The following is a 25,387-nucleotide window of genomic DNA, read 5'->3' as shown; positions in this document are numbered from 1 at the left end:
TTGTTCAAGGAACTTTATTAATACCAAATTCTGATTTTTCCAAAAGCCTTTTCTTTGATTTTGCTGGAAATAAAACTTAAACATCATAAATGGCAAACCTCCAAATGAAAAATGTTATCCTCCTATGTCCATATATCAAGTTGATATATTTACATACATCCGTTCCAGCTTAAACCCTGCATGCATGGAGGGGTATTATCGTGTCAGAGCAAAAGAACACAATCTAACATCAGGAGAAATTGTGACTCCGCATGTAGCATCTGAAGAGAGAAATTTATTTTTGACATATTTTATTCAGATAACAGTTTCAACACACATGGTCCAAAACCATACAAATAATAAATCAATGTTAAAGATTGGTCTTTAAACATTATAGCCAACGATGCCACGCTTGCCTATGATCTCTCCGATATAAAACCACATCCACACCTCAGTGGCCACCAAGCCATTCAGCATAGCTTCCTAAAAAAAAAAAAAAAAAACAGAAGCTCAAATTTTAAGGTCCTTTCTTTTTTTCTTAGCTATGTAAAATGATTTTTTTTTCCCACAATTAAACGACAGAGTATAAGGATGCTATTTGAAACCAGTGGATAACAAAGTTGAGTTTTACTGAAGTTGAGTTTGTTCAACTGCTGAGAACACTTTAACTTTCAATTTTGTAAGGTAAGTAGTCCAGAGCTTATAAATTCTTTCAAAGCATTCTTTAAAGGCCTAAACTGACTTAACCCTTTCATTATAGTTTATGAGACACTTTATAGGCCCTAAAACCACCCACATCCTGGAAATAGCTGACAGAGTTAGAGCATTCATATGAAAGGATGGCTACAGGAAGGCTATGTCTGCCCCCCACCCCAAAATCTGTTCCAAAATGAAGGGCACTATCCTCCTCTGTAGACAATTTTTATTCATTTACAATAATTTAGTTTAATTCTTCCCTAGTACTCAGCACTTGATATATAAGGGCCTTTAAAACAAAACCCACACAAATGAGTCCAGGGAGCATTATGTTACACAAGCACAAATTAGGGTCTTGAAATTTTAGTTGAAAAAAGACTTTTCCATAACAAATCCAGGCTTTCGTCATTTAGCACTTCTGGAAGTGGGTTTTCCCCTTCAAAACAGACCAGAACTTATTGTATCTTGTGCTTGAATTAAGTAAACATAAAAACCATGCAATGATTCTTATCGTTGTTTGATCTTATCTTCAGGAAATTCAATAACCCCAGCTTTGGTACTTTTATCTTCCACAATAAGCACTAATTTTCTGATGCTGCTACTGTTTGAGATCACATGGCTGAAGTAGACTACCGAAGAATAAAAGCACAGATCTAGCAAAATAAGCTGTCTTGTTTTACCATACTAGCTAAAATAAACGGAGCAGAACATTTTCCTGGTAAAAATGCTTACTTTTTTTTTTTTTTTTGCTACAGTGTAAGACTACTAGGAGGCTAAGGCATAAAACAGGCAAATTATTGCTACCCAGCAGGACCAAATCAGAACAGCGGGTTTCTCCCTCAGCAGTTTGGAAGACTTATCTCTCATTCCATGGGATCCAGCCTCAGTGGAAAATGCATGCATTAATCAAAACAATCAGAAAAATCCCAAGGGCACACATTTTCTGTTATGCACAGACGTTTTCATTTTAGCCCATGGTTACCTTAACTGTGAGCTGTTTGAAGCTACCAGTCTGAGCACTGTGGATTATTTTTTTCAGGCTTTGAATCGCTGTAGGGATCTCAGCAGGGGTTGGAGGAACCAGCTCAACCTTGGCATAGTGCCAAAATGTGGCCAATCGAGGCTTCGAGTAAGTCACAGCAGCTGGAAAACAAAACAAAACAAAAAACCTAGGATGAACTCACCAGAGACCAAAAGAAGCAGATGTGTGGGCTGGACACAAATATTTATTCATGCATTGCATTCATTCACTGCTCGTACCAAATGTGCAGCCGGTGTGAAAAGTCAAAGCTGTTCCCTGGTCACAAGAGGCTTTTTGAGATGCACAGCACCTGTGTCACAGGGCATCCCAGCAGCAGGGAGCTAGAAGCGCACTCGGGGATGCCAAGGCTTCCCCGTGGCCTGCCAGTATATGACTGCATTTACGAACGGCAACTCCAGTTAAAGTTACTAGAATTTGGATTCAATGACAAGAAACCTGCAGGGATTTATTCACTTTCTCGGTACAGACGCCACAAACTTGGGATGGCAGAGGTGTAGAAGGGGACAGAAGGAGCTATGTAGAGCAGCAAACCTGAAGAATGAGGTTGAAAACATGATTCAGATGCAGTTCAGACAGCATCCATTTTTGGTATCCTCATCAGTTTCTGCAGGATAAAGTGTCCCTCTTTCAAAAGCACCGCAAAGACAGCAAAACCCCAGTGCATGATTCAGAGCAGTGTGTATTACTTATTTTCCTCAAGGTATTTACTACACCCAGACAAGAATCTTAATAAACGGCAGAAAAACGTGACTTTAGCAAAATAGTCTTACAAAAAAAAAAAAAAAAAAAAAGGAGAATGTAATAAAAATAGCACAGTGGCTGGTATTGTGGCTCACCCACTGTGTGTGATTATAACATCAGAGTGCTAGTTTGAATCCTAGCTGCTTCACTTAAAAAAAAAAAAAAAGATTTATTTATCTTTATTGGAAAGGTAGATATATAGAGAGGAGGAGATACAGAGGAAGATCTTCCGTCTGCTGATTCACTCCCCAAGTGGCCACAATGGCTAGAGTTGACCCAATCTGAAGCCTGGAGCCTGGAGCTTCTTCTGGGTCCCCCATGCGGATGCAGCATCCCAAGGCTTTGGACTGTCCTCAATTGCTTTCCCAGGCCGCAAGCAGGGAGCTGGATGGGAAATGGGGCCACCAGGATACTAATTGCTACCTACATGGGACCTCAGCCACCAGGCTACCATGCCGGGCCCTGCTTCACTTCTGATACAATTTCCTGCTAAGATACCAGAGATAGCAGTACACTTCTGGCCAGGTACTTGAGGACCCTGTCACTTAGGTGGCAGACCCAGGTAACTGCCTGGCTCCAGGGTTTGACCTGGCCTAGGTCTAGCTGTTATGATCATGTGGGGAGTCAATCAATGATTTATGGAAGACCTCTCTGTCATTCTGCTTTTCAAACAGGTGAATCTTAGTAAATGAAACAAACAAAACATTCAGAAGCCAAACCATCCGCTAAATGCCTATTCAAAGATGGATTATCCAAAGCCTTTCAGTGGCTATCTTATCATTAATTGCCTGTATTTAGAGGTCTGGTTATTAGAGTTACCCATTTCACCGTATGTACTTGGTGACATGGTTCACTGGCTAAATCCTTACTTTGCATGTGCCGGGTCCCATATGGGTGCTGGTTTGGGTCCTGGTTGCCCCACTTCTTATCCAGCTCCCTGCCTCTGACCTGGGAAAGCAATAGAGGATGGCTCAAAGCCTTGGGATACTGCACTTATGTGGAAGATCTGGAAGAAGATCCTGACTTTGGATTGGTTCATTTTTGGCTGCTGCAGCCAGTTGGAGAGTGAACCAGCAGACAGAATAGCTTTCTGTCTCCTTTCATCTGTAAAACTGTCTTTCCAATAAAAATAAATCTTAAAAACAAAACAAAACCTCACCCATAGCTTTGAAAAATAAACACAACTGCTAATGTCTCCAACACAGGACAAAGAAAAAAATGTCAATTATCTTTGAAACTAACAGCAGATCATTTAAAAGAAAAAAGGATCGGGGCTGGTATGATGGAGTGGCAAGCTATTCTTCCACATGTGGCATGGCATCCCACAAGGGTGCTGGTTCCAGTCCTAGCTGCTCCTCTTCTGATCCAGTTCCCAGTTAAGTTTCAGACCAGTTCAGCTCTGAACCAGTTTATGGAAGACGTCTCTTCTGTACCTCTTTAAGAGAATCAGTACACTGTACATAAACATTACTTTAGTTGGTTATTTTTTTCTTGGGGGTATACAAGTTAAAAAGCGGAAGTTGCTTTACATGTACACAGGGATGTAAATGATGGAGTGGAGTGGAGCCTGTTTTCTCATAGAAGAAGAGACTAACAAGATAAATAAGCCCCACAGTACTGGTTAGAGTTGGAGATATCACAATGACCTCCTATTGAACTTACTATATGGATAAATTACACATCTGCATGTATATAAATGCATTAGTATGACACACAACACACATACACCCCTCCTCATCTCTGTACACCAAAGAGGGACTAAAAGCACAAGTTATTCTAGTAGCAAGGAACCGACTCAGCAGGTTTACATCTTGCTTTCTAAATTCCATTGTCCAATAAAAGGAACTAGGGCTCTGTAGGAGTGGCTGATTAATTCTAAGCGTGGAGTAGGAAAAATACAAAAATGAAGGAGGCACGTTAAATGGCCAGAGCCCCCAAGGGCCTAGACTGGAGTAATTTGATCAACATAACTTAATACTGGGTGTTGGAGGTGAAGCTTGAAGCACTAGTGATGTCCTGTCACATGGCTATCACTGACCTGATATGTGACTAGGTACCACATCTCTTTACAGACTAACCACGAGGAAAGCATCAGGAAAGCTCAGCATGAGGAACATTGTTTTCTAGGATTCTCTTGAGTAGATCCTTAGATGTCTCACGATAATCAAGTTCATGAGAAACAAGAAAAGATTGGAAAATTGCCACAGATTAAGAGCTGAGATAAATCTAAGAACTAAACACAAGTAAATGGGCTGCCCTGGTTTGAATTCTGCAACTGAAACAGATTAATAGAAAATTAAAAAAATGGAAGTTCAAACAAAATTTAGAATTTAGTTTTGGAGAATAAAAATCCAACTCTGAGCTCCTCAAAGAAGTCTAAGGACAAAATCACACACTATTATAACCTCCCTCATCCCCTGAGGGGCCAGTGAATCCAACCTACAATTTTTACCAAACATTTATTATTTGTTTAATGCACAAACTTATGTCACAAAGCAAAATACACTTTTACATTAACTCTGTGGCCCTGACAGACTCCTCATTTCCTAGGACTTTTGGAAGAGCAGCACTTGAACAGAGGAGGCTTATACATTTCCTAACAAAAAAATTTTTTTTTGTTCTTTTGAGACTGGCACTATGGCTCAACAGGCTAAACTCCCATCAGTGTGTGCCAGGAGCCCATATGGGCAACGGTTCATGTCCTGGCTGCTCCACTTCCCTTCCAGCTCCCTGCTTGTGGCCTGGGAAAGCAGTCAAGGACTGCCCAAAGCATTGGAACCTGCATCTGTGTGGGAGACCAAGAAGAGGCTCCTGGCTCCTGCCTTCAGATCAGTTCAGCTCCAGCCGTAGTGGTCACCTGGGGAATGAATCAGTGAACAGAAATTTTCTGTCTCTTCTCTGCATATCTGCTGTTCCAATCAAAATAAATACATCTTTTAAAAGTTTATTACTTTTTTCTTTTAAAGTATTCCACAATTTCTCAACCAGCATCACTTAGGGGATGGGAAAGCCGTACTGTGAAAAAACGTCACTTTGAGATATTAAAGCAAGGCCTAAAAACATCTGTAGGAGCTAGAGATGGAAGTTTTTTTTTTTTTATGTCTGAGAAATTGTAGGGCTTTACAAGAGCCTCTTAGGATCCTAGTAAAATCAAAGTGGCAAACCTAAACTCTGGACAGCGTTCTGCACGAGGGGGGAATGGCACTGGGCCCTGAAGACCTGCCACGGTCCTGTTGGATTGCTGCAGGGAACGGAGACCGAGCAGGCATCAACAGGCTCCCCGTTCCTCTCCGGGGGAGCGCCGAGCTATGAAAAAAAAAACATTCCGAGAACGCTAGTTTGCAGTAACAAGGATGACTGCTGATAGAAACCCCAGTCCCAGGCTTACTGCGCCCGGGGCTACTGGACCGCAAAGCCCAGGGTCACCTACCAGTCAGCCGACGGGGCAGGACGGAAGAACGTCCCTCAGCATTCCTGCTGCTGCTGCCCCTCGGCTCCTCCGAGAACCAGGCTGCCATAAGAGGCCGGACCCGCGTCAGCCTCCCCTTCCACAGCCACCCTTCCCGACGGCCAGGGTCAGCAGCGCTCGGGGACCGCGGGGTTGTGAAGAGACCCCAGGCGGCTGCGCAGCCTCCGGCCGGCTCCCGGCCGCTTCCCCGCGGCCCTGCCTCGTGGGCCGTGTCCCCCGCGCTCACCGTTCACCAGCGCCGGGGCCTTCTCCGCGAGGTTTCGGACGAACTGGGCCATGGTGGCAAGCTGCGGAGTCCGTCGCCCCCAAGGCCGGCTGAATGTCACCCCCGGAAGGACCCGCTACAGGACCCCGTCCCATTTCCAAGGTCCGGTCGCCTCTTTCTGCGCCTGTCCACGATACCTCGGGAGTCCCAGCATCTCCGTGAAATCTAGTCTTTCCACTTATTTTGTTCAGTCACGGAAGAGAAAGTGGCTAACAAAAGATGAGACCAGAGGATAGATGAGAAGCAATCTGTTTCTACAGAGAAACAGGCATATCTTGGGGCAGCCACTCGTGGAAGCCCGGAAGACCAGCATGGCAACAAAATGCGCATGTGCGCGGGCTCCTCTGGCCCTCTGCTGGCCTGGGCCTCTTTCTTTTTAAATGTGTAATGCTGTTTCTGAGCTTGTTTGAGGGAGCTGAAATTCTAGTGATGTAACATGATCGTTTTAGAGGTCGAAAGGGCCAAGGATAGCCTGTGAAATGAGGTGCCGCCTCTTGGCACCGTAGTAACGCCGTCAATCGATTTGTCTCGTTTTCTTGAGCTTTTATTTAAATCCCTGTGTCCCCAGCATCCTGTCAGTGTTTGACTCCATTGCCCAGTTCTCTAGCCAGCCACAGGAGTCATGCAGACGGGAGGGAGGACACCGCACTTATAGTGCCCTCGGACGTTTTGGAATTGAATGACACTCTGGGCGCGGGGTCTGGATTCCCCATGGAGACTGGGACTGGCTAAAGGCTAGAGTGCGGAGTGGCCGAGTTGGGACCTGAGGAGGATTCAGTGTAGACAGGGAGCAGGTCGTCAGTATGGGATCAAGGTGCTGATCCCCGATGGTTCCTTAGAGATCCTCGAGTTGATGGTCAGGAACAGCGGGCTGAAAGGGAGTCTGTTGCCAAGTGGCATTTGATAACAGAACTCTAAGTAATGTATCTTGGGGGAAGACTGAGCAAAAGTAATACTCAGAGAAAGCTTAGAGACAGCAAGAAATTTGAGAAGTTACATGGAGTGGACCGCATTGTGGCCCAGCAAGTTGGGTGGGCTACAGCCTGCAATGGCATTCTGTATGAGCATCAGCGTCCTGGCTGCTCCACTTCTGATCCTACCAGTGTCCCCAGGAAAAGCAGCAGCAGGTGACCCTGTTAGAGTGTGGGTAAAATGTTATTGTTGGGCAGTGTGAGGTTCCTTTGTGTAGAGAAAACTGTTACTTTGCTAGGCCAGGAGGCGCCTGGACTTTGGGAGGATTCTGCTTTAGTGATAAATCTGTTCTTTGCTGTCCTGCAACTTTGTGAACCCAGGTGCAGGAGGGTAAGGGCATAATTCTTCTCCGGTCCCAGGAACAGGAGGAAGATAACGGTGTGAGAATGGGATGAGCCATACAGATACTGGGTATGGGAACAGGCTGCCTGTGCCTGAAGGCCATAAAAATGAACATGTCTAATGTTACCTTTGATGTATTTCCCAGCTCAAAAGGGCCTTATATAAGCTTCTGTCTTGGATTCGTTCGAGGTCCGAATGCCAGGCTTGGCTGGCCTGCGTGCCCAAAGTGCGGTCTGACCCCAGCATGCTGGCGCAATAAACTCTGTTTGCATTACCAGTGAGACTCTGTCCTTCTCTGGGGATTGACTAGCTCGCACCCTGATGTCCGGGGGCTTTAGCCCGGACTCTAACAACCCAAGTAATTGGGCCCCTGTCTCTTAACTTTGGCCAAATACAGCTTCTGGCAGTTGAAGCCATTAGGGGAGTGGCCCAGTGGATGCCCGATCTTTCCTGACTCTAACCCTGCCTTTAAACACTAAAAGAGTTTAAAGCAACTGTGAGCATTTTTTCAAGGAGGAGTGATTCATTTGCCCTAGCTGCTTCAGAAAGCAAATCATGGATGGAAAAGTTAATCTATCAATGTGAAAGCCTGGCATTATTAGTTAGAGCAGCTTCAAAAAGTTAGGCTAGAAGTCAGACCGAATCTGTGAGCCAATATGGCTGTAAGGAATACAAGTCAGGCAGCTGGAAGGGAATGCAGCGCTCCAGGGAGACAGTGAAGGTGGAGAAGGGGGTTTGAAAAGAGCCTTGCTGAGGAAGGGTGGCGCCTTCTCTCCACCTGAGGTGATGGCACAAGTTTCCACGTAGAGGCTCTTGTCTTTCTTTGCCCAGTGAAGTAGAAGGCAAAGCCACCCTAGTGTGGAGGGAAAATGGGAGGGGAGGAGAGAACCTGAGAAGAGGGGTTAAGCTTTGGGAATACCTGTTGAGGTTAAGAACACATGGAAAGGGCCTAGTGGCCAAAGTCCTTACCTTGCATGCACCAGGATCCAATATGGGCACCAGTTTGTATCTCAGCTGCTCCAGTTCTCTTCCAGCTAACTGCTTGTGGCCTGGGAAAGCAGTCAAGGGTCCAAAGCCTTGGGACCCTGCACCTGTGTGAGACCTGGAGGAAGCTCCTGGTTTCAGATCAGCTCAGCCCTAGCTATTGTGGCCACTTAGGGGAGTGAACCAGCAGATGGATGATCTTTCTGTCTCTCCTCTCTGTAAATATGCCTTTGCAATAAAAATAAATCTGGGCCTGGCTTGGTAGCCTAAAAGTCCTTAAATTGCATGCGCCGGGATACCATGTGGATGCTAGTTTGTATCCTGGCTGCTCCACTTGCCATCCAGCTCCCTGTTTGTGGCCTGGGGAAAGTAGTCTAGCATGGAGCAAAGCCTTTGGACCCTGCACCTGCATGGGAGACCTGGAAGAAGCTCTTGCGTCCTGTCTTCAGATTGGCTCAGCTCTTGCCATCATGGCTGCTTGGGGATAAACTTCTCGGAAGATCTTACTCTGTACGCTCCTCCTCTTTGTATATCTGCCTTTCCAATAAAAAAATAAAATAAATCTTTAAAAAAGGGCATGGAAAAAGTGGTGGGCAATACTATAGTCCTTGGTTTGTGGCTGCAACATTCTAAGGACTGTGCTGCTTTGAACCCCACAGCAGTGTCCACCTTGGACATGAGCTGAAGTTAACGGCTGGGCTTTTTTAGGCTCGAAGTCTTGCATGGCTAGGGGCAAGAAATGGGACCATAATAGTAAATTACCAAAATAAGGCTCAATCCAGTTGAAGAAGAAAAGTAATGCTAATAGGGAGTAGGTTAGGGAAGAAGCATGTCCTGAGATTGATGTTCTGAAGGTAATCCAGGATCCCTTCCAGAGGCCTACTGCATAAAACAGAGTTCAGTTGACTCACACCCTTGAAACCATTAACAAAAAGTCAGTCAAGAAACCCCTATGTTTCAGAGGGATTTTTCAAACTGTCCACTACTGCAATAAAATGAGAACAAAAGTTGTAAGTCAGGTGGTTCATTTATTAAATACAAGTTTTGAACAAACACCCTCAGGCAAGTTTGACAAGAAGTAACCTTCCTGGAATGTTTCAAAATATAATTATGTTGATCAAGTTTTATTTCAATCAACCTCTTCTCTATTTTGATCTTCTTTATTTCTAGGCTTCTTTTGCTGTTGGGCCATTGCAGCATATGTGTTGTTTCCTCACAGGACAGCTGCAGCATAGCATCAGCCTCTGGTTCGTCAGGTACCCGGCAGATTTAAGCTCTGTGGAGTGGCTGCTTAGCAACCAGCATCAGATAACGAAATGTTTCTTAAGAGTGTGATACCAAATAGCAACTGGCATCTTCACTTGTACTATTAAAAAAAATCTTTAAAGTTTCTTTTAGTTTTTACACGTCCATTAGCAACTTTATTTAAAAACAAAAAACAGAAAACAAAACAGACTGCTTGATAAAACCTACTTAAATAATTTTCCAAGTTTAGTGTTAGCCTGTTGGCAGGCTAGGAGCACTCCAGGGCTGCTTCAGGAATCTTCACTTATCCCACTGTCCTGAAGAGCCAACGTGTAACACTGGGTGTATTGGAAGTCTCTCTAACACATTCAGAGCTGCTTCTGAGTCGAAACAACCACATTCAGGTGTACCAAGGTGGGGATTTTTTCAAGGCTCATTTTTTGGATATCCTTAAATTATTTCACAGAAAGAAAAACAAAAAAAGGCACAGAGGACACTTAGTTTCTTCAGCAGTAGTGGCCTTCAGCTACACTCTGGACTTTGTGATGAGTAGAGAGAGCCAGCGGCATTGTTGCTGCCACAGCCATTCATTGAGTTTTAGGAAAAGTGCTTAAAAAAAAAAAGATTGCCAGGAAAGGCTTCTAGTTTTGAAGATTAAATATAGAAGTACATGCAGACAATAGAGGCAGCATAGTGCGTTAACTGGAAAGCTGCTGGGAACAGCTACCTTTGGAGGGTCTATGCCCATTTGCTGCAAAACTTTGGCCTCCCCTACCCTTTTCTTTTTAAAATGAAAACATCTTATTAGATTAGGCTTGGGAGATAAATGCAAGTGGATAGAAGCAGATTTCAGACACAGTTCGGTCTCAGACAGGTAAAGAAGGATAATAAATATGAAGTAAAGCTTATTTTCAGCAAATAGACAAATTCTGTCAATCTGTGCCTCAACAATCTGGGGGGCACAATGAAATTATTTTAAATTCCAGCATTTGCAAAAGTATCCTAGATTTGCTTCTTTTACTTATAAGCACAGCATTAGGCAATGTCTGTTTATATTCAGGCTGGGAGGTTTTCACTGATGTGAGGTTCCCTAGTTGATATCAACAAAAATCGAGGACTGACTTATAAAGCCCTGTGTTGCAATATCCTAAAACTATTATCACCTAATAAGGAGGCTATGTACTGTCCTCTGAGGGGACACCTGTTTAAAGATCATATCTCCTTTTTCAGTTATGCTATCATTAGGCATACAGGGCTGGAGATAGAGACAGTGCCCTGCCTCACTCAGCACATTAACTTGGACAAATGAGCAGGGCACTTAAGCTCAACTTAGAAAAGTAAGGTCCATCTATTTACTAACTACTTAGGTTTAAGTGGATATTATACTGAAAAAGGCTTGTGCACAGAATTTTGCTCACATTCCTATTTTGTTAATTGATGACCCAAAGCTGTGTCCAAAACAGCTCTCAGGAGTTAAGTCACAAGCCCAAGCAAACATTAATTATATACATTTGACAGCCTTGGAGTTTTATTAATTTATAATGAGTTAGTAAATATGGCTGTATACTGCCTACATCTTATGTGGAAGAGGGAATATAAAGTGGTACTTGGTTTACACTAGAGCAGTATAAAAACGCAGTGTGCATAACTATACCCACACTGACATACAATGCTGATATTAGTACCTTAAAGTGACATTTTTCATGGTTACAATATTTGTTGCTTAACTCTTCTACTCAGGCCTAGTTTCTGTAGCAACAAATTTCATAGCCCCCTTTATATTTTTTCACCCCAGATTTTTTCTGATTGAAGTGCTAAAACTAAGCTTGCACTATTAATTTTAATGAAAAAGACTATAGGGCTGAATTTTCAGTGATGAAAACCACAGAGGACAGCATCTGTGATGCCATCTTTGAGTTATAAGATAACACAATTTGGAGTTACCAACAAAAGTTACATAAGATTCCTCTTGCCTTTTTTTTCCTTTAAAACCTCACCTATTATTTTAGAAGCCTACACAAACATCAAGGCATCTGCTTTCATGCGAAAGGAAAAGGCTTATGTTTAGATTATGAGAACTAGTGAACATAAAGGATTAACATGGTTTTCTGAAAACATTAGCTGTGACCAAAATATGTAACTTACTACTAGACAGAAATATCTGAGCAATGCTTGCAAGAAAAGTAGCAAGGTGGCAGAAAGCTTTAGTATTTAAAGTTAATATAATTTAAAGTAGGAAAAGGGAAAAGGAAGAAAAGGACGAGAGAACCAAAGAGTGAAAATCAGTGATTATGTCTAAACATGGTGATGTTACATGAAGTATAATTTCCTGCAAGCTAGGGGAGCATTGTCAAGTTCTTAGGAATCTTAATTATCATAATTTGAGCAACAGCGGTTCTCTAATTTAGTAAAGGGGAAGGAAAAAAAAGGGGGGGAGGGAGGAGAAAAAGAAAGCAACAGAACCAGAAGGAGAAACCACAAACAATTGTTTATCTGTATTCCGGGGTTGGTTTTGGCTTGTTTAGTCCACGGCATCTATTCAAGCTGCTCCTTTTGTTGCTGCTTTCGCTCTGCGAGCCACCGCTGGATTTTTTCTTTTAGTTCTGTGTTTGGCCGAATCTGGTCCATGGTGAGGGGACTACGGTTAAAGGGATCTGTTTGGTCACTGAGACAAAGAAAAGAAAGAGAACGTTGTTTCTGTAAATTCTAAAATATTAAGTCAAAACATAGAACACCTGAGGAGCTCACTTTACGACAAGCTTGGAGTGCATTACAGCTCTGAGCCAAATGCCAGATGGTCACTTAGGGATTAGAAAGAATGAGAAAAGGAATGACTCAAAGTGAGTGTGTGTGTGTTTTTAAAGCTGTGTCTCTGCAGCTTAAACAAGCAAACAAACAAGCAAACAACCGTAGCAGATAGATGGCATTTGTTCTCCGTGGCTTAAAGTGCTCTTCTTCTGTCACCAACTTGTAGATTTCCCTAAGGTATAGCCAATATAAAACACAGAATTTCACTGTCACCTTAAAGACATACCACCTAGCACAGCAGCATGCTTTGAACAAATGTTTAATACCAAACACCACTGAGACAGAAAATTTGTTTTCTGAATATTAGAAATTTTAAGTTTGGATCAACTGAGAGGATTAAAAAATGATTTGAGAAGCAGAGAAAGTGACGAAGATAAATAGACACACGGAGCTCCTGGGTACTGGTGATCATCTAAATGCTTGTATCAGCCTGGGCTGTACCTCACTGAAGCCAGGAGCCAGGAACTCAACCCTGAGACCCAGAACTTGAGTTATCTCAGGGTGTGCATGAGCAGGAAGCTAGAACCAGGTGAGGAGCTGTGACCCAAACCCAGATAATGCAATACGGGATGGAGGTCTTCCAACCAGTGTCTGAACCACTAGGTCAAGCCTTTGCCCCTCAATGTGAAGGGGGCTATTCAGGCAATAAATCAGCTACTAATTACTATTTTGCACCTACAGATGTATTACTTTGTTTTCTGTAGATAGTCAGGAGGCTGACTGTCCAAGGGCAGGCAGACTTGGGGCAAATCCAGGGTTACCGTGGCTGAGTACAATGAAAACAACAAAATGTGTTAGCTCACAGGGTGAATATAAAATGAGAATCATGTCATGTCAACATTTACTCCATGTTGACAGATTATATAAGATATGTTCTGAATATTTAAACCTTTAACAATCAAGTAATTACAAACTGTGATGTTCCAACATATCAATAAATTAACAATTACAAGGCACTAAGTGTGTGCAAACTGCTGTAGTGGGTACCCGGGAGAAAAAAACAAACAAAAAAACCACACACACAAAAAAAACATGGTCCAGGAGCATGGCCCTGCATGTCGAAGGTTACCTCTGGGGACTGGCATACCTCAGCAAATGTCTGGCAATGGTGGAGCGATCCACGGTGACTCTGGAAGACGGCAGCACCACAGGGTCAGACATCAGTGTGCTCATGATGGGATCCAGGAACTCGTCACAGGCATCTGCATAGGTCTCCTCCTCCTGCTGCTGCAGGTCTGCCAGGGACTGAGCACATGCGTGTCAGTGACAAACAACAGCTACATTCAGAATCCTCACAGAGGACCTCTTCATCTTGGTCACTAACAACCCTTGACAAGAGTGAGGATCTTAGCTTTATTTTCTTTTTCTTTATTTTGATTTTTTAGGATATAATTCCGTAGGGTGTGGGGTTGCCTTGGCTCCCCACCTTAGCTTTATTTTTTAAAGAGTAAGACAGGGTAGATATTTCAGGTGCAAAATTAGCAGCAGCTACCCCCCAAATCTGAAACTTCCGGCTGGACTGGCAATGTGTCTCAGTGTTAGCAGGAAGAGAGGTAAAAGTACACACACAGCATTCTCCAGGCAGCAGTTCTGCTGTGTATGCCACCATTCCAAGCAGGGTGAGGCTGAGCCGGGCAGGAGGGCACTGCTGGCACAGTCAGATCATGAGCTTATGTATGAAAAGCAGTTTCCGGTGTTTGGTCCAAACAGGAATAGGCATTTAAAAGTGACTTCAACACTGGATTCCTTTGCAGTTCTAGCCTCGCTAGGGGTCTGCAAAGCTGCAGGCCAAGATGGAGCTCAGTTCAATTAAAAAAAATGCAATCAGGGAAGACTGTTATCAATAGGGAGAATTTTTCATGAGTCTTGTTTGCCATACTTTTTCCTCCTTTGCTTCTTCTAATGCTATCAAACTCCAAAGGGATTAGCTAAATATCAATGCAGCATTTTTCAATTGTATGCATATGCCAGTATAAGATAACTACCAAAATCAACAAATGAAAATGAGTCATCTTGAATATAATTCTAAAAATTTCTTTTGGACTAACATTCTGAATTTTCTTTCTGTTTTTTTTTTTTTTTTAAAAGATTTATTTTTTATTTGTTGGAAAGTCAGATATATAGAGAGGAAGAGAGACAGAGAGGAAGATTTTCCGTCTGATGATTCACTCCCCAAGTGAGCACAATGGCCGATGCTATGCCGATCTGAAGCCAGGATCCAGGAACTTCTTCCAGGTATCCCACACAGGTGCAGGGTCCCAAGGCTTTGGGCCGTCCTCGACTGCTTTCCCAGGCCACAAGCAGGGAGCTGGATGGGAAGTGGAGCTGCCGGGATTAGAACCGGAGCCCATATGGGATCCTGAGGCATTCAAGGCGAGGACTTTAGCCGCTAGGCCACGCCGCTGGGCCCTACATTCTGAATTTTCAAACCTACTGATGGCAGGTTGAGTAAGCTTTGCTTGTTTTTTTTTTTTTTTTTCTTTTTTAAACGGCCTAACTGAATGCTTATATTCCCCTCTTCTGGTAGAAGTTTAAGTGTGTTCTCACTATCATACCAAAAGTAGTGTTAGCAATAAGAATGTTAGTTTTATTTACTAACTAACCAGGAAGCACCTGTTTCTGCATTTTTCAAGGTAATGCTGCTTTACTTCCTGAAACAGGGTTAAAAAGCAGCACAGCTGAGATGACCATATGATTTTTAAAGTTTGACTGATTTGAAAGGCAAATGAGACAGAACGAAAGAGTGGGAGATAGAGAGACCAGAGATCTTTCATCAGCTGGTTTGTTCCCTAAATGCCCACAACTGTCCAAACCAGGCCAGGCTGGAGCCAGGCACTCTATCCAGGTCTCCCAGGTGGGCAGTAGGAATCCTGGTGCCCAGGCCATCATCTGTTGCCACCCAGCATAGGAAGCTGGGTCAGGGTTCAATCTTAGGCACTTCAAAAGGGATGTAGGTATGCTAAGTGGTGGCTTAACCCACTTTGCCACAATGCCCAACCCTTATAATGTGATTTTTTAAGGGACATGTTAGCAAATAAACTCTCTTCCTTACCTTGACTTTCTCTGCCAAGTTGCTAAAAGCCACAATCATATTCCCAGGCTTATTTATTTTCTTCAGGACTCGAACTGTCTGTGCGAAGAGAGTTGGGGAGTAGGAGCGTCCATCCTTGGGCACAGTGGCACAGAAATTCTCCTCATCCCTGCAAGGCCAGCACAGAAGGTCAGTGAGCCCAAGCAGGCAGGTGAATGGAGGAGACGACAGAGATGCTGCCCAGCAAGCATTCTCACTGCCTGCAAGCCCTCAGTGTTCTCATCTGGGAAGACTGTGTGTGCGTGTCCTGGGAATGAGGCCTATATGGTATACCTTACCCGTAAAAGAATACTCGTTCAGCAACAGTACAACCAGAAAAGTTTCTCTTTGCACAGATCAAAGCAGAATGTTGGAAATCCTAAGCGATATCCCCTGAGTCACACCACATCTCCTTACTTAACACTACAGAAGATTCCTCCAACAGCCAATTAGAAACGCAATGTTTTCTTTTCCATTTCCACACAATGCCAAACAGTCATTCAATCTTCAAAGCCCTGGAACAAAACATTAAGCTTCCCCCTGGCTTGCCCCATTCCAGTCTCGCATACCCAAGATTTAAGTAGATGGTGCAGATATCTGAAACGAGCTGCTGGGGTTTAAAGTCAAATTCACTGAAGTCCTTGACTTTCAAGGCACCCATCTTGGGGCCCACCAGGTGCTGCAGGAAGTAGTTCAGCATGGAGATGATGCGCTCAGCCAGGAAAGGATGTACAAATAGGGATTTGATTTCTGGGGGAAAAAAAGTCTCTTATTAAACTCAGCTTTGCAATCTTTAACTTGCTACGTCTAGTTTTCCTAGAAACCTCTGGGGACTACTTTTATTTTACCATTTTAATAAATGTATAAGCTGGTGCTGTCCAAAATAGTACCCTCTTGTCACATGTAGCTTTTAAAATTTAAATTGGCAAAATTAAAAAATTCAGTTCTGTAATTGTACTAGCCACATTTCCAGTGTTTAATGGATGCATGTAACACGTACTTACAACACTAGACAGCTCAGAATAGTTTTATCAAACAGATGATCCAATCTGCTCCCCCACATACCTTTTTAAAAATTGTGAGGTGGAGAGTGAGTGAGCAGCAATGTGTTGGTAACTCCTCAAAAGCTTTTTTTTTTTTTTTTTTAATTTAAACATTTATTTATTTTTACTGGAAAGTCAGATATACAGAGAGGAAAGTCTTCGGTCTGCTGATTCACTTCCCAAGTGGCCACAATGGCCAGAGCTGCACTAATCTGAAGCCAGGAACCAGGAGCCTCTTCAGGGTTCCTCATGCATGTGCAGGGTCTCAAGGCTTTGCGTCATCCCGGATTGTTTTCCCAGGCCACAAGCAGGAAGCTGGATGGGAAGTGGGGCCGCCGGGACACAAACCAGTGCCCACATGGGATTCTGGTGCGTTAAAACAGTGAGGACTTTAGCCACTAGGCTACTGCACAGGGTCTGCCCCTTACTAGCTTTATTGTCTCATTTTGAGGGTGACTCTTATTTTCAGCTTCTCCAGAAATGGTATATTAGCAACAGATCTCACACCTTCATGGCCAAAAAAATGCCCTTATTTTTACCAGCAAACACATCTGATGGCTGACTGCAGGATTCTAAGCTGAAAAAAATATTTTCCTTCAGAAATATTTTCCAGCTTTAGCTGACACTGCTGAGCATGACATCGTGACCTCCCGACATCTCACAATGATGCATCTTCCTGTGAGCTTTAGAAAAGGTGCTGTGCAGGACACTTAGCACTGGATTTAGAGTGTTTTTGAATCTGGGAGAAAACTTTTGGTATTATCTCATAAATTCCTCTCCATTTTTCTCTTTTGGGACCTTCTTAGGCCTATTCCTTTATTTTATTTATTTGTATATTGTATTGTATTTTATTAAAGATTGATTTGAGGGCCCAGTGTGTAGTCTGGTGGTTAAAGTCCTTGCCTTGCATGTGACGTGATCGGTTCATATGCTGGCTGCTCCACAAACCTTCCAGCTCCCTGTCTGAGTACTGGGAAAGTAGCTGAGGATGGCCCAAAGCCTTGGGACCCTGCTCCTGTGTGGGAGACCTGGAAGAGGCTCCTGGCTCCTGGCTTTGTATTGGCTCAGCTCCAGTTATTGCAGCCACTTGGGAGTAAACCAGTGGATGAAAGATCTTTCTGTCTCTCCTCTCTGTAATTCTGACTTTCCAATAAAGAAAGAAAGAAAAAAAAAAAAAAGGCTTTATTTGAAAGGCAGCAGAGTGAGAGAGAGATCAACACTTAATTGGGTGAACTGGGTACAATGGCAAGGGCTGGACAAGGCCGAACCTAGGAACAGGAATTTCTGCAAGTTAGGCCATCTTTTATTTTCTTATCCTTTCTTATTCTTCTAATTTCCATCCTTTCCTTCTGTTCTACTTTCATGGAGCAGTTTTTTTGAGATTCTCCCGAACAGTTTAAATTTCTGGTGAATGTTGTTTTCAGTATTCACAGGTTCTTCCTAATTTTTCAGCCTCTACGGTCTTGTGATATAAGTGTTCTATTTCTCTCACTCCTGAGATTATAAGTTTTCATGTATTATCTGTGTTTCACATTACAGCTAATCAGATATCTTTTAACCGAGACATTATAAATCATCATTTTAGTATGTGATTAATATAAAAACTACTAAGATTTTATATTTAACCAGGATTCCTGACTATGTTTCAGAGGAACACGCATGCGTGTGCGCGCACACACACACACTCATATACAGCTAACCTGTCCTCAAGAAAAGATCTGAGTGACTGATGCTTTCTGGGAGTTCTGCGAGTGGAGCCATTTCCTCAGCCCCATGTCAAGAGCGGGAAGCTCAGCCAGTGAGTCAATTCCCTGAGATGGGAAGGGCGCTGCCACTGGAGTCCGAGTTCTTTGGTTCGGCTGGCGGGTCGCTCACATGAAATGGATCTTCTGGGGAGGCAGTGCCTTATTTATTTACCTGATGTCAAGAAGGCCAGAGTCCCGATGGTTTCATTGGACATGATGTTGTGGAAACGTGCCAGCTGTCCAAACATTTGCAGGCCAGCCTCCTTCTCTCGGCGGGCTTCTGGACTCAGACTGTCCCATTCCCCCTGGTCCTTTTCAATCTGCTGAATCTTTATCTTGCTCAAATACTATAGAAAGCAGAGGGGGCACAGATCAGAGAAGACTAGGTGGGAGGAACATGATACTTAAGAGGTCCTATTTAAAATCCAGCTAACTAAGCCTGGAAAATCAGACACCAGAGGGAGAGACTTGGGTCTGCCAGCAAAGGGGTAAAGATCAGAAAGAACTTTATAAGGAAAAAAGTTCTTCTTTCATACAGATTTGTTTCAACTTGTGCAGATTCACACGGGTTCTCTAGAAAGAGTATAGCACCGTAGAATAGAAATTAGGACAAAGAGTGTAATACTGAAAACCCAGGCCAACAACAGCAGGCTACAGTGAAAAACTGATGCCAATACATTCTCTCTGAAACACAAAACCACTCCAGCACCACTGAAAGAAAGTCACCCAAAATATCAAATATGCACAATGTCTAGAAGGAAAACCACACATTTTTAAATCTCATCTTTCTTGCTGTTGTACCAAACAACATGCTAAACTTAAATCTAGGGGCTGATGCTGTGGTGTAGCACACCAAACCTGTAGTGCCAGTGTCCTATATGGGCACTGGCTCGTGTCCTGACTGCTCTACTTCCCATCCAGCTCCCCGCTTATGGCTTCAGAAAGCAGCAGAGGATGACTTAAGTCCTTGAGGCCCTGCACCCACATGGGAGAAACGAAGAAGCTCGTGGCTTCAGACCAGCTAAACTCCAGCCATTGTGACCATTTGGGGAATGAGGCAGCAGGTGGAAGACCTCTCGGATTCTCTTTCTCTCTGTGTATCTGTCTTTCAAGTAAAGACAAATAAATAAAAACAAGAAAAAGTAATAGTGCAAAACCACAAAGCTGTATCCTCTGATTTCTTCTGTAGTGTTGGCCTGATTACTTCTGTCCATACACTTCTTGTCAAAGTATCCATTCTAGCGTAAGACACTTTAGTTTATCAGAACACTAACGTAGAAAGCTCTGGAATGGCAACCTGGAGGTACACTACTATTCATAGGTTTTGGTATTCAAGACCTAGAGGCACAACAACTGCTTTACTATGATCAAAAGATGGACAAATACTAATGATGATTTGATGTTATGTAATTAGGTATTTTTTACCTGTATGGCTTCATCCAAAAGGAAGATGGCATCATTCATCAGCAGGTTAAGAAAGCGAAGGAAAAGTGGGGGGTTCATTGCTTCTAAATTCTTGGAGGCATAGTCAGCCAAGTCCTGTAAGTGCCAGCCCAAGAGAGACCAGCGTGAGTTCTGAACCACAGCTAGCTGGGCCATCTGAAGCAGCTGGCTTCACACAGATTCTTACCTTAATGCTCTCCCGGTAGTTGTCTGTGTCCCACATGTATCTCAGGATGGGATACATGGGACGGCGGTAATTAAACTTCTGTTCAAATTGATGAGGGTCTCCTGGAATAAAGGTAAGAAAAGCATATCAGAAAGGTAGTGCTTTTAGGGAAACAATAAGAGCTCATGTCTGTATGTAATCTTTTTGTTGTGAATGACACAGCCACTGGCAAAATCTGCCCTCTAAAGTCAGGGTTGGGAAGATGGGGGATGATGGAGAGAGGTTAGTGGAACAAGGTTGTAGTGAGACAGAGAGAACAGGTTTTGGTGCTCTCTCATACAGTGGGACTGTCTGCAGTGCACACTGATGGGTCATATATTTCCAAACAGCTAGGAAAAGATCTGGAATATTATCAGCAAAGACACAAACATTTGAGGGTACCACTACACAATATATACATTTACTGAAACTTCATAATTTACTCCATAAATGTGTACAATTAGTATATGTCATTTAAAAAACAAACAAAATAAAACAAAACAAAAACTGGGGGAAAAAGTCTACACTGGTCCACTGCTCTTTACTGAGAACCTTGGAGAGACTGAAGTACATAATACCTTGTCCAGCAAGGTCTAAACTTGGAAAACAAACAAAGAAAAAGGAATGAAAGCCAAGGGAAATGAATGTGTCCAGAACCAAAGGTGGCATCCTCAGCAGATGAACGAGGCCTTCCTGGGCTACTCATCCTGGCAGTGAAAGCTTTGTGGCCAAGGGGACACTAAGAAGTCCTCACATTCTTCATAGTCAACCTCCCTGCAGAGCCAAATAGTTCTTGATTACTCTGGAAGAACCAGGCCAGGAGCAAAAATACCCGAGACTTTATATAGTTTTAAAATATTAAAGGCATCACGAGCGTGCCACAGGAGGGGCAGAATCAAGGGAGAATAAAGGACTTAAGTCAGAACAAGGTTTACTTTCTGGCTCTGCATCACGCAGGTTTCTAGCTTTGTTCAACTTCTACTCCTTGAGAGTTACTGGAAAAGTACTTAAAGATAACCCTTGGGTTCCTGGTCACATAATGGGACAACTGCAGGGATTAACTATACATCTTTTTATGTATTATGAACTATTTTGCTTACTCATCAATCATTTTACAGGTAAGGAAACCAAAGGTTAGAGCTAACAGATAAAACCAGAATCCAAATATGGAAAGGCAGCTGGCAAAATATTAAATGCCTCTGTAAATGTTACCAAATGTACTTACCATTGGATGGTAAGACATTTCCTTTAAAAGCAGTCTTAACAACTGCTTAACTTATTCTGTCTGAGTCACAGCACTGTTTAATCAAGCCTAGGGGCTCAGGGTTAGAGAGAAATGGAACTTCGTTGGTATCCTGGCTCTTGATTGTTAAACAGTTAGTTGAGGTTAAGATAAAGGAAGGTAAAGGTAAAGGTTAAGGTACTCAGTACCCAGTTTCATTATCCATTATTCTGGGAGTCCAGTGACAGTCCATGTTTAATTGGACAGCCTAATTTTTTTTCAGTATGATTTGACCAAGTCATGCAATATAGGAAGTAAAAATAATTTTAGGTGAGACTGACCTGGTTCTATCACACTATTGCTTATTAGTTGTAGACAGAGACAAATAAGCTTCTTGGAAACCCCTGTCCTCCAATGTAAAATGGGCAAATCTCTGAGGGATGTGAGAAGTCTGGTCTAGAGGAGGTACGTGGCCAATGGTGGCTTGACAATTCTCTGCTCTTCACAGACTGAGCTATGGATCCCACCAGATCAGTCTCTCAGGTCTGATCCTGGCTGCTTTACCTGTGAACTCAATGTCCACAAAAACCTTGATTAGCGCTTCTGCAAGCTGTGGTGCATGTGCAAAGTTGCAGAACACACGTTTCCGGTGGAACACACTGGACACCAGAGGATTTGGGGCCTGATCCAGGTGGGGCATCACTGCTTCCAACACCTCAGCCAGCTTGGCCCTTAGGTGGGGATTCTTCATTCTGCAAATAGGGCAGAAAGTGAGGTAAGTAAGTGTACTTACCTCCCAAATGTACAACTTTGTTTTTTTCCATGCGAGGACCAATATTTCCTACACCATCATGACAGGTGAAACCAGATCTACTTCTACTGTGCTGTTAATTTCATGGATTAAAAAGGTGGTGGTGATTCAGGATTTACCATTTAACCTTTAAGATGACAGCTTACAAAAGTAGGAGGGTGAGCTTTAATGTTTAGCCATTCTCTCTTCTATTTTGTAACAATCCATTGTTTCCTGCTTGCTATTATTCTCTGGTAGCTTCATCCTGGATAAACTTGCCTTTCCAAACTTTCTGGGGGTCAAGACTGGGTTATAAGTATATTACCTGTAACGCACACAATGTGTGCCTAATAAGAAACTGTAGACTGATGACTTCTCATCCAGTTTGCAAACCTGTCTACTTCTCACTGCCATGGCCTAGGAAACTGTGGGTCATTGTCTTTATTGTGCAGCAAATATTCCCTTTTTAAAACTTTCTGCTTTCTTTGGCCTACATACACAATACACACAAAATATTTAAATGATAGCATATTCCTTTGGAAAAGAGGATTAAAAGCTGTGAGTGAGAAGACTTGAGATCAGAAATAAAGTGACCCAAGTTTCCTGATTATCCCATTGGGAAAAGAAGAGCAAACTTTGTTGTCACATGATTATTACAAGATCATTGATTAGCATCTGGCTGCAACTGGCAAGGCTTCTGGCACTACTGTAACTAGTTTGACCAGGGACTAACAGAATCCCCATCAGGTACCTTATCTGCAGGTTCACATTCTCTGTGGGCAAAGTCCTTTGCTTATTAGGCCTCTCAACAGTGGGATTTCTGGCTATCCATAAGGATGGTTAGGTGATTCATTAATGTAAACATAACTTCTGAAGGCAACCCTTTATGATTCAGGCTTGTTTATTTCTGGGTATAGAAGTTTCCTGAATGTTTTTGCAGCTCTAAACAGTGACAGACCCAAGCTTTCAGCTCTTCACCTTTCTATGCTTCCGGTGAAAATAGTGATAAAGTGAAGGACATGTTCCAGGGAATCTGCTGATGTCTCCAAGATGTCATCGGCGAAGCGACGGAGAAAAATGAGGAAATCACCAAGGTTATCTGCAAAGAATTCTGCGAAAGAAAGATACTCCCTGAAATTAGTCATCCAGCAGTGCCACACTTCAATTCTTTCTTTTCACTCCACTCAGTGAGGTTAAAAAGCTGCAAAGTATCAGTGTCAGGGACGATGGCAAATTAGGAAATATTCTTTTACACATAAGTCAATTTCTATTTTTATCAAGGTAAATACATGAACTCTAATGACAGAAAAGATGATTAACATGCCAGTATACTAAGATGCTTCTCACTTTCAAGGTTAACTGTGATTCCAACAAAGGTTCAGGTGTTTGTAGACATGCTAATGAGATTTTTACATTAGATGGTTGGGGCAGTGAGGCTCCAAGAGGATCCTCTGATGTTCCTTCTCCTGTATTCATACCCTTGTGGGCCTATCTCATTCTTCCAGGGTAGAAGATATACCCAGAGGGCAGTGAGACTGGTGGATGTCACATCCCATATTATGCTGTAAAAGGCTTGCCCTTTGGTCACCTGTACTGGGGGAAGCCAGTGTCAGATCCTGACTAGTACTGAGGAGGGATGCATATGCACTGGTGAAGGGGCTGCTGGCCAGCAACATGAGTTAAGTGTTGTCTGTGAGCAACCACATGACAATGTTTGTAGGTGGATCTTCCAGGCTCAACCGTGTCCTGACGGACAGCCTGGCTGCAACTCTGACTCAATCATGAAGCTGAGTGTACCTGGATTCCTGAGGTGCAGAAATGGGGAGATGTTTGCTGTCTTAGGCTGTAATATTTTGGGGTGATTTGTTATACAGCCATATATGACCAAACCAGTGTTCTGGGACATGGAAACTGACTCAGTGGATAATGCCTGCTGCCCCCTTGCTGACATTCGTATCCATATACAACTGCCCTTCTGGGTTAACTGACACAATATTTTTTTTCTAATTATAGCACATAAATTTTCTAAGTTAAATAAACAATATTATTGATAGAAATCCTGAACTGCATTTAATCCTCTGAAGACTCATTTTCTGATATGCACAGCAATGGCGCCACAAGAGTGAGGAACAAACCATTTGTTCCCTCCACATTTTGATCAGTAGGTATCCTATATAAGTTTGTTTTTCCAAAAACAACTGAATGATCATTAAAGAAGGCTGTTTTGAAGAGTAAACTTGCAAAGTGACCCAGTTACACTTAGATGGCTATAAATAGAAAGTACCTCAGGGGAGAACATGCTTACCTGGCACATATGCCAAGGAGTTGTAGCCATCTGGCAAAGGAAAAGTTAGTTCTACGGGCTGTGAGCTCTCATTGCCTATGGCCAGCTGAACCAACAGAACAGCCATGGACACCTGCAAATTGAGGCAATTTTGCAGCATCTGCGGCTCAGTCATGGCTGTCTTGGTAGAAAGATAGATGGTCATCAGTCGCTCAAACTGCTCACGAAGACTGTCAGCAGCAGGGCTAGAACTTTGCTGAGCATCCCGCCAGGCGACCTGTAGCCGATGCAGATTTTGGTTGATTTTTACCATCTGATCATGCAACCTGGCCCCAAGAGAGCAGAAGACATTGGGTCAGGGAGGGTCATACAGGACAACCTCGTAAAGTTTGCTCCTGATAAACAAATCTCCCTTTACTTATTCTAACATTCTCTGTGAGGATGTGGAGAGCAGCTATTGTGATGACAAACAGGGCACATACACAAGTTTCAGACGGGACAGAAGCAGGGAGCTTGGCCCTGGGGAAGACGCTACAGATGGTAAAGGTAATTACAAATAGCCTTAAAACTGAAATCTACCACCCAACAAACAGCTGAGCACCATGTACAGTGGGCTGTTATCACACAAAGCAAATATTTATTAGGCAAAGTACAAGAAGGCCTCAGGACAGCTTTACATCATACAAGTGCAGTGGGGATATTTGGATGATCTTCCTAGGATTAGAAGAAAACTAAGCTGGTGCGAAGGGACTTTCAGCTAGCAATGGTCAGGTATAAGCTAGTGACCCACTGGAGTGCAAGCTAAGTGCAGTTCCCAGCTTTCTGTTGTTCAGTATAAAATTATTCTTCACCAAAAGTCATCCTAATATTCTCTACTAAAAGGAAAGGCCATAATTTCAAGTTATGGATAATTTTCTCCATGTACACAGTTCCATATCATCTCCTTTGGCTCTGTGGATATTGTCTAGTGTTAGTTAGTTCAGAAACTAAGTGACATTCATTTCTGTGTTGGATCCAGATGACTGACCAGCATGGAGAATGT

General features: G+C 43.0%; 2 protein-coding genes across 2 annotated transcripts in view; both read right to left on the bottom strand.

The window, feature by feature from the left end:
* Positions 1-277: 277 nt before the first annotated feature.
* ATP5MG (ATP synthase membrane subunit g) lies at positions 278-6,299 on the bottom strand. The gene is made up of 3 exons (XM_040977045.1): positions 6,154-6,299; positions 1,658-1,818; positions 278-462 (listed from the first exon to the last, which is right to left on the bottom strand). The coding sequence occupies exons 1-3, from the start codon at positions 6,203-6,205 to the stop codon at positions 364-366; spliced, it is 312 nt and encodes a 103-aa protein (XP_040832979.1). The 5' UTR covers positions 6,206-6,299; the 3' UTR covers positions 278-363.
* A 3,199-nt stretch (positions 6,300-9,498) lies between these two features.
* UBE4A (ubiquitination factor E4A) overlaps positions 9,499-25,387 on the bottom strand; it is a 36,743-nt gene continuing 20,854 nt past the window's right edge. The window contains exons 11-20 of the mRNA XM_040977021.1: positions 24,367-24,671; positions 23,040-23,172; positions 21,836-22,023; positions 20,032-20,132; positions 19,827-19,940; positions 18,574-18,748; positions 16,183-16,363; positions 15,596-15,743; positions 13,631-13,788; positions 9,499-12,400 (exon numbers count right to left, since the gene is read on the bottom strand). Of these exons, the coding sequence (XP_040832955.1) occupies positions 12,271-12,400; positions 13,631-13,788; positions 15,596-15,743; positions 16,183-16,363; positions 18,574-18,748; positions 19,827-19,940; positions 20,032-20,132; positions 21,836-22,023; positions 23,040-23,172; positions 24,367-24,671 (1,633 nt within the window). The 3' untranslated portion in view covers positions 9,499-12,270. The remainder of the gene's footprint in view (positions 12,401-13,630; positions 13,789-15,595; positions 15,744-16,182; positions 16,364-18,573; positions 18,749-19,826; positions 19,941-20,031; positions 20,133-21,835; positions 22,024-23,039; positions 23,173-24,366; positions 24,672-25,387) is intronic.

Source organism: Ochotona curzoniae, unplaced genomic scaffold (assembly GCF_017591425.1).
Source record: "Ochotona curzoniae isolate NIBS_2020 unplaced genomic scaffold, NIBS_Ocur_1.0 contig_2723, whole genome shotgun sequence".
In the NCBI taxonomy this organism is placed as follows: domain Eukaryota; kingdom Metazoa; phylum Chordata; class Mammalia; order Lagomorpha; family Ochotonidae; genus Ochotona; species Ochotona curzoniae.
This window is presented reverse-complemented; position numbering and strand designations above follow the sequence as displayed.

Coding starts and splice junctions, on each gene's coding strand:
- ATP5MG (XM_040977045.1), bottom strand. CDS start 6,205: ATGGCCCAGTTCGTCCGAAACCTCGCGGAGAAGGCCCCGGCGCTGGTG. Junction 1,819..6,153: donor GGCCCCGGCGCTGGTGAACG/GTGAGCGCGGGG, acceptor TTTGTTTTCCAG/CTGCTGTGACTTACTCGAAG. Junction 463..1,657: donor TCAAACAGCTCACAGTTAAG/GTAACCATGGGC, acceptor TTTTTTTTTTAG/GAAGCTATGCTGAATGGCTT.